Source organism: Marmota marmota, unplaced genomic scaffold, assembly GCF_001458135.2.
Source record: "Marmota marmota marmota unplaced genomic scaffold, marMar, whole genome shotgun sequence".
Taxonomy (NCBI): domain Eukaryota; kingdom Metazoa; phylum Chordata; class Mammalia; order Rodentia; family Sciuridae; genus Marmota; species Marmota marmota.
In genome coordinates, this window is record NW_025999960.1 from 15,012,097 (window position 1) to 15,024,212 (window position 12,116).

Sequence of the window (12,116 nt, forward strand, 5' to 3'; positions counted from 1 at the left end):
AAAAAAAAAAAAAAAAAAAAAAAAAAAACTGGCCAAAATAGGTAGATAGTCATAGTGGCGCATACCTGCAATTCCAGTGGCTCGAGAGGCTAAGGCAGGAGGATCTTGAGTTTAAAGCCAGCCTCAGCAAAAGCAAGGCAATAAGCAACTCAGTGAGACCATGACCATGTCTTTAAATAAAATAAGATTTAACTGGAAGCTACCCATTGTTTTTCAAACATGAGATTAGATTAGAATAAATCAATTAAAAATAAAAAAGATTTATAGATTGTTCCAGTCATATTTCTGTTTTACTGCTAGGTTCATGTAGATAATCCAGTTTCTAACTCCTGCCTTGGTGCTACTGAGAATATACTCAGACAGATACCATGTGAAAATGCTCAATTATGAAGAGTTATTCAGATAATCCAAAAATAAAATGAAAACAAAAAATGTTTAATTTTTTTTTTAGTGGTGGTACTGAGAATCAAACCCAGGGCTTTGCACATGCTAGGTAAGTACTCTACCACTGAACTACTTCCCTAGCCTAAAAAAATTTTAAATTCTTGTCAAGAATTCAAAGACCCTTAGGATCACAATATGACACTATATTGCCTCTTGGAATCTGTACTCAGCTCCTATTTAATCCTCTGGAAAAGTGTGTACCCCCAATGCCATAAACACAGCCTGTGGAGACCTAAGAATGTTCCTGGGAAAAATCGTTTACTAGAGATGTCTATCAATTGTGCCTCTTTCTAGATGGTCTAGAGTTGGAACATTCCATTTTAAAAAGGTATTTGGAAATGCACTGGAATTGTCTTCTCCTTTACTCTGGATTTTAAAGGCATAGTACTTCTACTTCCAGATAAATTCTAAGGACTTTTGAAGTTTTTCCATAATTTCTTTTGTACACTTAAAGGCTTTGTGAACTTGCTGGGTGATAAAATCCTCACGGCACTGTTTTTGGACTACTCAAAAAATACCAGAGATTTCAAAAGCATGGCTAGCCAGCTGAGTTGCCTACAGAGAATGTACTCAGACAGATACTATGTGAAAATGCTCAATTATCTCAGAAGTTATTCCCAAGTGGCTTAATAATTGAAGGTATTAATCCTCTCCACCCTATCCAAGATTTATTCCTGGGTGATCCTGCCAAATGACTATTCCTGATTTGAGTGGCTTGGCACATTATCTGGATCAGTTTTGATTTTTCCAGGGGAAACACTAGAAGATGCAAAACCATTGTGAAGATAAGTTAGGGTCAAGCTATGGTTTTTGTGTTCAGTCTCCTCTGTTCACTTTATCGCACAGTATACTTACCTTGAGGATGCTCATTTTCCAGAGCAGGGGAGCTATCTGAAGTAACCTGGAAAGATAAGAGAAACACAGATGCAACTTAACCTAGGCTCCATCCATTTTAACCTAGCAACATTAGGAAAAAGGCTTGTAAACTAATGATTTCCTTTAAAACACTCTAAGACCCTTCATAAATATTATTTTACTTAATTTTCATAACAACCCTAAGGTGAATACTATTATTATCCTATTTTCACAGATTAGGAAACTGAGAGTCAAGAGACATTAATCAACCCATCAAAGGTCATCTGGTTGGTAAGGGGTAGAGACTTGAACAAATCATCTGTCTGGTTTGAAAGTTCATGTTCTTATTTGCTACCCTGCCTATGAGACATTAGGTCTTAAAAGTTTTTTTTTTTTTTTAAACATTTCCTTAGTTGTAGATGAACACAATACCTTTGTTTTATTTTATTTTTTAATTTTTTTAAAGAGAGAGAGAATTTTTTTAATATTTATTTTTTAGTTTTTGGTGGATACAACATCTTTATTTTATTTTTATATGGTGCTGAGGATCAAACCCAGTGCCCCCCACATGTGAGGCGAGCACTCTACCACTGAGCTACAACCCTAGCCCTAGGTCTTAAAAAATTAAGACTAAAAAATATGGACTTAGGACAGGCCTCACAGGATTCTCACAGATCGACTTTATTAAAATATAGATGCTGGGCTGGGGTTGTGGCTCAGTGGTAGAGCACCTATCTAGCATACGGGAGGCACTGAGTTCGATTTTCAGACCACATGTAAATAAATGAATACAATAAAAGTCCATCAACAACTAAAAAAAATATTTTAAAAAATAGATGCTGCTGGGGACTGGGGTTGTGGCTCAGTGGTAGAGCGCTTGCCTAGCATGCATGAGGCACTGGGTTCGATTCTCAGCAAGCACTACATACAAATAAATAAAAATAAAGGTCCATCAACAACAACAAAAAAATATTAAATAAATAAATAAATATAAAATAAAATAGATGCTGCTGGGCACAATGACGCATGCCTGGAATCCCAGCTACTCAGGAGGCTGAGTCAGGATGATCACAGGTTTGAGGCCAAACTAGGTAACTTAGTGAGACTATGTCTCAAGATAAAATAAAAAGGGCTGGGGGTGCAGCTAAATGGTACAGTGCTTGCCTAGCATGTAGGAGGCCCTGGGTTCAATCCTAGTATCTCAAACAAATAAAAACAAACAAAGACAAAACAAAAACATGGATGCCAGAGAGATAATGATATTAAGCATAGTTGTGGGCACTGGAATCACAGACATACCCCTTACCACTGACAGAGGGCCATGTCTGGGGAGATCCTCATAGTTGTCAGTAAGACAGCCAAAGCCTGAATAACTGAGAAGTAGATGAGGAATATCAATGTATAAAACTGAAGACTTGAGTCCTCTCAGCACCCTGTGAGTCAAAGGGGATGCTGGATTTCCAAGTTTCATTTCCCAAGACAGTCTCAGATTAGACAAACAAACCTTCAGAACCATCTCTGTGCTCCCCCAAGTGGGGATGTTTGGGAATTTCATTGTTATGTAGGAACTCAGGAGGGATTCTGAAAATCAACTGGCATCAATAATTTTGGATCCACCTGTTTTGGGTAATATCCCCAAACAAACTTAAGGCCATACTTTACATCCATAATTTCTGTAGTAACATGAAGTTAAAGACTTTGGCTTGAACCTTGGAAGCTGGCTGGCAAACAGGGTCAAGTTGGCAGAGCAACCCTAACTTCCCCCCTGAAATGTGCTGAGGGTTGGGGGAGGGGAGAGAATAAACTCCCTCACTTCTCTTTGGGCTTGGTCTGGGCATTTTGGGCAGGGCTATCGGAACAACAGCCTCATCATTTAAAAGTGGAGAGAGCTGTTCTGTAGCAAAGATACATACATCATATACACAGCCTCACAAAGGTCTATACAAAGGTACAGAAACAGCTACTCATATAAATTACCACACCCATCATATGATACCTACACACCGCACTGTGTTACAGTTATTTTTTTCATTATCTATTTAAACAGATTATAAATTCCTGGAAGCCTACAACTAGCTTATACTTTGTATCCCCCATCACTTAACATGGTGTACTGTATATCATTCACAATTTTTTAAAATTCTCTAGTAATAATTAGACCTAAGACTAAGTTATATATAGAGAGAAGAGACATACATCTTATTTGAAATATAGATAACAATATAAAAGAGTAAGACAATTGAACATATGACCTTATCTTTCTGCCTGTTTCTCCACACAAGAGGGGAATTTACTCCTTTCTATTTTTAATAATGTGAGGAACTGATAAGATACCCCTGTATTCCACAAGTAGTACAATATATTACAGACACAGTTTAGATCTGACACACAGACAACAAATTCTTTAAACTTCTTATCCACATTTCCAACTGACTTGACAACAACACATGTCACAAAGACTACTAAAAATGCTTCAATACAAAACAGAATATTTATCTGTTCAATCCTCTTAAGTCTTACTGGGATTGGTTATCTTCCCAAGTACCTAGAACTGTAGTTGATTTCCCTACTTTCTGTAACATGCAGAACTCAAGGTGCTAAGCTACTATGTTAGAAATGCCTAATATCATGCCAGATGCAGTGGCATAAGCTTGTAATCCCAGCTACTTAGGAGGCCGAGGCCGGAGGTTCACAAGTTCAAGACCAGTCCCAGCATTTAGTGAGACTGTCTTGGTGGGGGGGGGAAAAAAAAGCCTTATATCCATCTCTCTTACACTTTTATAGTCTTAAGCTTTTACCTCTCCCTTCTGCAACAGTCTCTAAATTTGTTTCCTTGCCCTCAATCTATCTCCTCTTTGATTCACCTTCTATGCTTTCACCAAGTTCTCTCACCAATGCATCTCTAGTTTGAGAGGAATTTTCATCTCCAGAAATCAGAAACTCATTACTTTCTGTAGTGGGTCCATCCATTGACAGAAAGCTGTTAAGAACATTCCCTGCAAAGCACACTTATCCCTGGTTCAGACATCTTCCACAGGTCCCTTAATTATAAAGCAAAATTCAAACCTAGAACAATATGCAATACCTTCAACCTGATTTTAGCCTACTCTTCTAGTCTTTTCTCATACTGTGTCAAAAAATTCAAAGCTCCAGCAACATCAAACCAACTATCTCACTCCTATTTATTCTTTGTGTACCCAATTTTTATGTCCTTGCTCAATTTTAATGCTCATTGCTAAGTCCAGTGTAATTTCTTCCTCCTCTACACTTGTACAGTTAGTTCTTAGTTTATGTCTCGATGATGGAACAATCTACCTTAATAGCTGTTTCAGGTTTGCCCTCACCCTCACTTCAGTTAGGTCAAGGACTTTCAAAGCAAGAATTTTCTTTTTCTTCTTTTTAAAAACAATCTCTACACCTAGAACCCAATCTGGTACATAAAACATGAGGGCTAAATTAGAAAATATATAGAAAATGCTTTGTAAACCATAATACATTACCAGTAAATTAAAAATGATACATCATTTTGAATTAAGTGGAATCAAACTACTGTTGCTCAAAATTCTCTTACTCTAGAAACTGACTCCCTTACCTGCATTTCACTTTACCACTTTGTTTTCTTCTTTAGAATCTAAGGAACACCACCTCTCTGCAAGCAGAGAAACGGTGTGGCAAAGAATTACTCAGGGCAAATAACTGATCCAAAGAAAAGTGAACCTGCAATCCTTCCACAACAGTAGCGGATGATTAAAAACCAAGCTGAGAAGAATTACTCTGACAGAGTAACTGGGGAGCAGGAAGTAAATGGGGGGGGGGGTTCCTAGAGTCCTGGAGAAAGAATCCCCAGAGTGAGGTGGGTCCAAACATGGAGCAGGTAACCTGCAACATCCGTGGGACAGGGATAGGGACCTGTCACAATTGGTCTTTCGCCTGCTCATCAAGAATGAACTATGTCAACACTCCTGCTTGAGTCGCAAAGCAGGACGTCAATGACCTAAGCTTGTCCAAGGGACAAGACCGCCTATAACACTGAAAGATTTCTTCCTTCAAGAAAACCTCAATTCTCAGTCAATAAGGGAATGGAACCTCGCTGGATGCAGTACAAAAGTCTTTCAGATCTCCCTCCTGCTAGAGATTGTAGGAATCAGTCAATCGGGTTCCAAGAACTATCTGCAAGCACGGGTCACCCATCAGTAAAGCCAGATCATAACCCTGCTCTCTCATGTACACTTCTGAAAGGGCTTGAGTTGCTATGAGGAAAGAGGCCTGAGAGCCATAGGGTACGTGGGCTCCAAGGAAGGAAGCCAGGAAAGTTCCCGCCCGCTCCGGCCAAGGGTACCGCGGACTGACGGAAGGCAGGCAAGGGCGGGGCCCCGTCTTAGGAAATACGCCCAGCGAAGGAGCAGAGGGGCAGGGTCACGCAACAGGACAGCCACCGGCTACTTCTTGTTTGCCAGACACCAGCGCCAGGCCCTGCCCGTCTCCTAAACTAGGGGGTCTCAGGCTCCATAGCGCCCCCCGGCCGCCCTCCTGCGCTCCTCACCGTCTCCATCGCAAGGGGCACCGGCCTTATCCTTTCACTTTAGGAAGCTCGCTCAGGGCACGCCCCGCCCCATGTCCGGTGCTGCGACGCCACTTCCGCCTACGTCACGGCAGAACGTAAGCACAGACGGGAGGAGTCCACCCTTCCGGGGGTGGCCTTGCCTGGAAAACCGCCCTCCCCCGGGTCCTCGCGGACCTCACGTATCCGGTTGACGGCGAGGGTCACGGAACGGAGCCGCTTATATTTAAAATGTTCTTTTTTTTATTTGTCGTTTAAAAACAAACTTGGAAGAAGCAAAATCCAAAACTTGCCCTTTGCCTCTCGCAACATAAATTATGTACAGTTCAGAATGATCGCTGATACAAAACATGCCAAGGACAGGGGCGCTGGGGGTGGAGGGAGAGAGGGCGCTTTAAAAAAAAGGGAACCATTTCATCCGTTGTTACGAAGGACCAACCTTGCTGTACAGGATACACACAACACAAAATAAAGTCTTCACGGGATTCACACTTGTCAGCGATTTATTTTTTTTTTAAAAAGGGGGAGGGTCCTGGAGGTGAGGGTAGAAGGCGGTACAGGGGAAAAACTGAAAATTGAGTATGTGCAAGTGTAAACCAACCCAAAATACAAACGGGGGGAGTGGGGTGGGGAGGGAATTTTGATGCAATTATACAGGCAGGGTACTTAAAAAAACCAACAACCAAAATTCCAACCTTGCAGCTTGGGTCTGAGTTATAGTTTATNAAAAAAAAAAAAAAAAAGAAAAGAAAAAAAGAAAAGAAAGAAATCTCCCTACCCCCATCAATCCACAACCCCCCAAATTCAAAACAAAACAAAAACAAACCTAAAATCACAACAGCGACCATGCTCCCCCTCCCGCAGGCCTGCCCATCTGCCACCACCAAGCCCACCCCTACACTCCAGACATCTGATTCTTGAAAATATTAATTACAAAATGCCCTTTGCCCACAGCCCCTAGGAGAGAACTGCATATAAGTTTCATCTTCATTCCAAGGCTCCCTACCAGAGAGGGGTCTGGGGCTTCACCTACCCCCTACCTACCCCTACCCCCAGGAAGAGGTTCAACTGCAGCACAAGCTTGGGCAGAAAGGGGAAGGAAAGGGGGCAGGGAACCCATCACCCTCTGGCTCCCCCTGGGGCCAGCTCACTTTTGTGCGTTATAATAGTCCAACTATACAACGGAGAGGGAGGCGGCCCAGCCTCTCTCTATACCCTCACCTTACAGCAGTCACAGCCAGGGGGTGGGAAGGGGGGGTGAGGAAAAGGGCGGTAGGTTGGGTAATGGAGTGGGCCCCCCCACAAGGGGAGCTCCATGTGTCCGCCCCACACCCCCCTACCATTTATAAACTGGTTTTGTAAAAAGAAAATAGATATATTTATATAGAATATATAAAGCACAAAAATTAGTAGTTTTACATTTGCTCTCCCCGGGGGTGGGGGGAGAGGGGAGGGTTCTCACCTCCAGCCGGCTCCCCCATGCCCCACAAGACTATGTACAATCCCATGTATAAATAGATAAATACCCCCCACCCTCCCGCGCTGACACTAAGCTCCCCACCCCCACATCACCACCCCTTCCCACCAGACCAGCAGCAGTTTGGTGACTGAGGGAAAGTGGGAGCTCCGGGCCACACCCTGCCTCACTGGGTATGGGCATGCCACTCAGGGATAGCCCTCACCCTGCCCCCCACCCACCCATCCAGGGGCTGGAGGGCAAATGGGCTCATGATGAGGTTAGGAAAACAGGAGGGAGATATCCTGGTCCTAGGTTTAGCACACCCCTCCTGCCCCATGTCCAGATGGAGAAGGAAGTCCTAGAGCAACTAGGGGCCAGTCATCCCCAATCTTCATCACCATTTGCCTCAACCACCATCCCATGCCCATAATTAAAAACAAAGATGGATTTTTTGTTGTTGTTTTTCTTCCTCCTCCTACCCCCTTTCCACCCACTCAGAAGAGGGCAGTGAGGTGGGGGAGAGGGTTGGGGCAGTAGGGGCTTGGAGAGGGTCTCACATTTCAAAACAGCAAAAAATCCAACACTTAAATGAGGTAGGTGTGGGTGCGGGGTCTCCTTGCCCGGCTTGCCCAGCTTGCCCTCCTGGGAAGCTGGGCGCCTCTTTCCCGTTCATGTTGCATTTGTCAGAGTGGAAAACAAGGAAACACAACCCATAGAGAGACAGAAACACAGAGGAAAGAGGGAGACAGAGACAGATAAGAGAGGGAAGGAGTTGGGGGTGAGGGTGGGGGCAGGACCCGGCAGGCAGGGCCAGGTGTGGGACCCGGCCTTTGGGATTGTCAAGCTTAGTCAAGTCTCTTTGCAGCCTTGAGTTGGGCCGGAGAGGTCAGTGGGAGCAGCAGGGCTGTGAGGCCCGGCCACACATCCTCCTCCCCGCTCCCTGCTGCCTCCCAGATGCTTCTGGGTAGTTCCCGGCCCATATCCCCCTCAAACCTGAGATGCCCAATGGCTGCTTCTGTCTGGCCCCTCCTGGAGCTGGGGGCAGAGATGCCAGCCTGAGGGTCAGTGGCGGGGAAGAGGGTTGTCCCTGGTGCCCAGGGTGGGCGTGGCCTAAGGGGCCCTCTGCCCCAGCCTCTTGCTCCAGGGGCTCCGGTCAGTCGGCAGCCCCTGCCCTGGGTCCTGGCTCTGGCTGCTACCTCTCTTCCCCCTCATCCCTTTCAGGGAAGAGGTTGGGGGTGGGGAGACTCCCCTGCCTGGTAGCCTCAAAGCTTCTTAGTTCATCCATTTTCGACAATTCCAGGCTCCACAGTGACAGGGGATCTTGTGCTGATCATCCTCAAAATCAAACTGATAGTCATAGGTTAGCTGGAAAGAGAAAAAGGCAAAATCAAAATTTACTCCCCAGAGGAAGGGGATGCTGGCTGAGATCTGATCTGTGGGTCACGGCCTTGAAACCCAGCTCCTAAGGAATAGCAGAGAAGGGGAAGAGAGGGAGGAGCTGCTTTATCACTCACTTAGGATGCTTCCTCTCACCTCCTCTCCTTTGGGGATTCGCCGGCTAGAGATGATAATGATTTTGTCCTCCTTGTCAAATGTCACGACTTCTGCCACACAGTTAGGGGCACAGGAATGGTTAATGTACCTGGGCAGTGGGACAGAGTCAGTGATGCCAGGCAACTGAGTAGAGATAATTTTGGTTCATTGTTGACCTATGCTCAGAGGGTCACCTCCAAAGACCCCTAAATCCCTCCTTCATCTCTCACCTGGCAGGGCCTCCAGTCAACGTAGCATCAATGACATGTTCATTGTTTATTCGGAACATGTAGATGCCTCGATTCTAAGAAAGACAAAGGTTGCAGAAGGGACAAGATTATCATATAGTAGACTCAGGCTGTGGGTTTATCTACCATGTTCCTCTTCATTTCTCCTGCCTTTCTCCTTTCCCCCATAAACTTTCTACCTCCCCTCCTATACCTAAACCTCTCATACCTAAACCTGCCCCCTGTTCCTTGACTGAGTGTGGACTGTCTACCATAAAGTCCCCTCAACTCAGCCCATACCTGCTCTTCATATATTTTCTCCCGCCGGTTGGCCACCTCATTGCGAATGATGGTGCCAATGTACTCGATGACCATAGTGTGCTTTTCTAGATCCTTGGCTGCATAGAGCCCCAGGCCCTGGATACGGGAGCGAGCCAGATACACATTGTTCTTCCACTCGGTGCGCAGGCGCCGGTACTGAGATGACTTCGAGTGCACAAACTGCTTGCTGTATGGTGTGTTGGTTTCGCCTGTGAAGGTGCTCTGATATGCCTTAGACATGCTGGTGCTGTTCAGGGTATGGGGCCTGGGAGGTGATATAGTCCATGACAAGACAGCTCTCCTACAGACCAAGTACACACCACCCACCTCCTCCCTGGGATGTGCAACACACTGTTAGGATGTGTGGTGCTGGCAAGTGCTGCCTGGGAGTGGGGTGGAGGCACCTGGATCTCAATTATAGAGAGGCAACAACTAGCTAAGAGGACCCTTCTGACACCCTAGATGGCACAAACCGCCCAAGACAAGGGATGGGGATGGAAGGAGAGGGGCACCAATTCCCCTACACTGAGCCTGCTCTCCCATCTCTTCTCTTGCTACCACCCTCTTGCTAAACCACATGCAAAGGCCAGGCTCCTCTAGGAGTCCCCAAGCAGTCCAGGCCTAGAATGTAAACTAATAGTTTGCTCAGATTCTTGAGTTCTACCTCCTGCACATGCTGGAGCCATGTCTACCACATGGGGTGGATGTGGGTGGGATTTTAATTAAAATTGGCTGTAAATTTGCAGCCTAAAGGTGATATCCTTGCTTTTCTTCAGACTGTCCCATTCTCTGACATAGCATTTGGCTCTGTACAGATGGCTCAGTGCAGGGGAATGACTGCTACCTGGCAGGATGCCTTTTCACCACCCTAGGACACCAGCCAAATTCTTGCCCATCCCAGAGCAGTGGTTTTCAAACATTTGGGTTGTTTTTGGTTTTTGTTTCATTGGCAGAATTTTTTCTTTAACAAAATGTTGACTAACTCCAATTTAAAAAGTTGGTGAGGATGTAACTCTTCTGGTTGAATGCAATTTGGGGAAGGTGAAATTATGCACAGCAAGTGCCAAGTTCTTCTGCCCATCAGATTATGTGTTCCATAGCATTCGGCAACATATACACTCATAGTTTGAAAACCACTGTTGTAGAGCATCAAGGACCAGGGCTGACTAGGGGTAGACTCTGACGCTCTATGACAGCCTAGGAGTCACCAAAGGCTTTTAAGAAATCCCTGCTATCATGGATTCTGCCTCCCTCTACCCAGGGACCAAGGTCAGGCTACTGTGATACACAGAAAGAATAGTGACACAAGTCAAGACGTAAGGGTCTGGTCCCACTTGTATGACCTTTATCCAGTCATGTAGTCTTTCTGGGCCTCAGTTTTCTCAGCTGTAAAATGGGGGTCATACCACCTGCCCTACCTACCTCATAAGGTTGTTGTGAGGATCAAATGAGATAATGGATGTGAAAACGCTTTGAAAAAAAAAGTATAAAGTGCTATACAAATGTAAGGTTTTATTATTTTTCTATTATATTTCTAATTATTTTTGACACCAACTCAACCTTGGGAAGGGAAGGTGACCCTAGCATTCATGGGGTGCCTGAGATTTTGGAGAATCACAGGCCCCCCTGGATGCAAAAGAGGAAAAGGAAGAAGTGACAAAGTCCCTTATATATTTCATAATATTTCACCACTATCTACCCAGAACCTCCCCAGCAGCCATTCCCAGGGTACCCAAGATGACAATTCAACCAAGAATATCTGAACAGATTGGTGGGGAGGAAAGGGATACCCTAGTAATAGCTATGCATCCTTTAATCAGGATGTCTAAGAGTGAATCCCAGTTTCTCCAAGGGAACCCTGATCTTCATCCCAAACTCTCATAATGTGGCCAGAGACTCTCTACCAACACCCACACCCATAGCCCATGGCCCATGGCCCCAGCCCCACAAGCTCACCGTTTGTAGTGTGTGAGGATTTTAGGCTCCGATCGGGCACAGCCAGTGGGGTTGATCATGAGTGGCAGCTCCATCAGGGGGTGGCGCCCATAGCGGAATAAATAGTTTTGACAGCTCTCCACCCCAGGCAGCTGTGGGCATAGGTAGTCTTTGCCTTAACCTGAGATCCTTTGCAGCAGGGTCAATGTTCTCAGTGCCACAGTCCCCCAGCTCCCAGCCCCTTGCTTACTGATTCAGCTATGCGAAGCACGGCATGCACCGTCAGCCCAAAGAGCTCCTCGCCTTTTAGGTACTCAGGGAAGAGTCGCAGCATGTCAGCTTCTTTTCTCATGGCAGCCACTGGCTCGATGATGCGATTCCACACAGCTAGAAGGTAGAGAAAGAAGAGCAGCCCTCAGAGGAAAGCTCTGCTGACTGACCTTCAGTCCTTAACCCCACTCCTGAGCCTCAGATATTTTCTGTGGCCTTCACACCTTCCTGTTATGAAAGTGTGTGAATCTTTAGGATCCTCTCCTGGCTTCCTAGTAACACTTTCTCTTAAGAAACCAACAGGGGGCTGGGGATGTGGCTCAAGCGGTAGCGCGCTCGCCTGGTATGCGTGCGGCCTGGGTTCGATCCTCAGCACCACATACAAACAAAGATGTTGTGTCCGCCGAGAACTAAAAAATAAATATTAAAAAAATTCTCTCTCTCTCCCTCCCTCTCTCACTCTATCTTTAAAAAAAAAAAAAAAAAAAAAAAAAAAAAAAAAAAAAAAAAA

The 12,116-nt window shown here is 45.2% G+C and overlaps 2 protein-coding genes across 15 annotated transcripts in view; both read right to left on the bottom strand.

Moving 5' to 3' along the window:
- Window positions 1–5,980, bottom strand: part of Prkag1 (protein kinase AMP-activated non-catalytic subunit gamma 1) — a 14,894-nt gene extending 8,914 nt beyond the window's left edge. The window contains exons 1-2 of one of the 3 annotated variants that reach the window (XM_015493301.2): window positions 5,843–5,980; window positions 1,300–1,345 (exon numbers count right to left, since the gene is read on the bottom strand). In XM_015493301.2, coding sequence (XP_015348787.1) covers window positions 1,300–1,345; window positions 5,843–5,851 — 55 coding nt within the window. In that variant the 5' untranslated portion in view covers window positions 5,852–5,980. Of the gene's footprint in view, window positions 1–1,299; window positions 1,346–4,891; window positions 4,935–5,842 lie in introns of those variants that run through there. The other 2 variants (XM_048802650.1, XM_015493302.2) reach the window with 2 other exon arrangements.
- Window positions 5,981–6,345: 365 nt separating this feature from the next.
- Window positions 6,346–12,116, bottom strand: part of Kmt2d (lysine methyltransferase 2D) — a 39,319-nt gene continuing 33,548 nt past the window's right edge. For 11 of the 12 annotated variants that reach the window (XM_048802639.1, XM_048802641.1, XM_048802644.1 and 8 more), the window contains 6 exons: window positions 11,586–11,722; window positions 11,357–11,487; window positions 9,380–9,665; window positions 9,083–9,156; window positions 8,853–8,961; window positions 6,346–8,684 (listed from right to left, as the gene is read on the bottom strand). In XM_048802639.1, the coding sequence (XP_048658596.1) occupies window positions 8,592–8,684; window positions 8,853–8,961; window positions 9,083–9,156; window positions 9,380–9,665; window positions 11,357–11,487; window positions 11,586–11,722 (830 nt within the window). In that variant the 3' untranslated portion in view covers window positions 6,346–8,591. The other variant, XM_048802648.1, reaches the window with a different exon arrangement.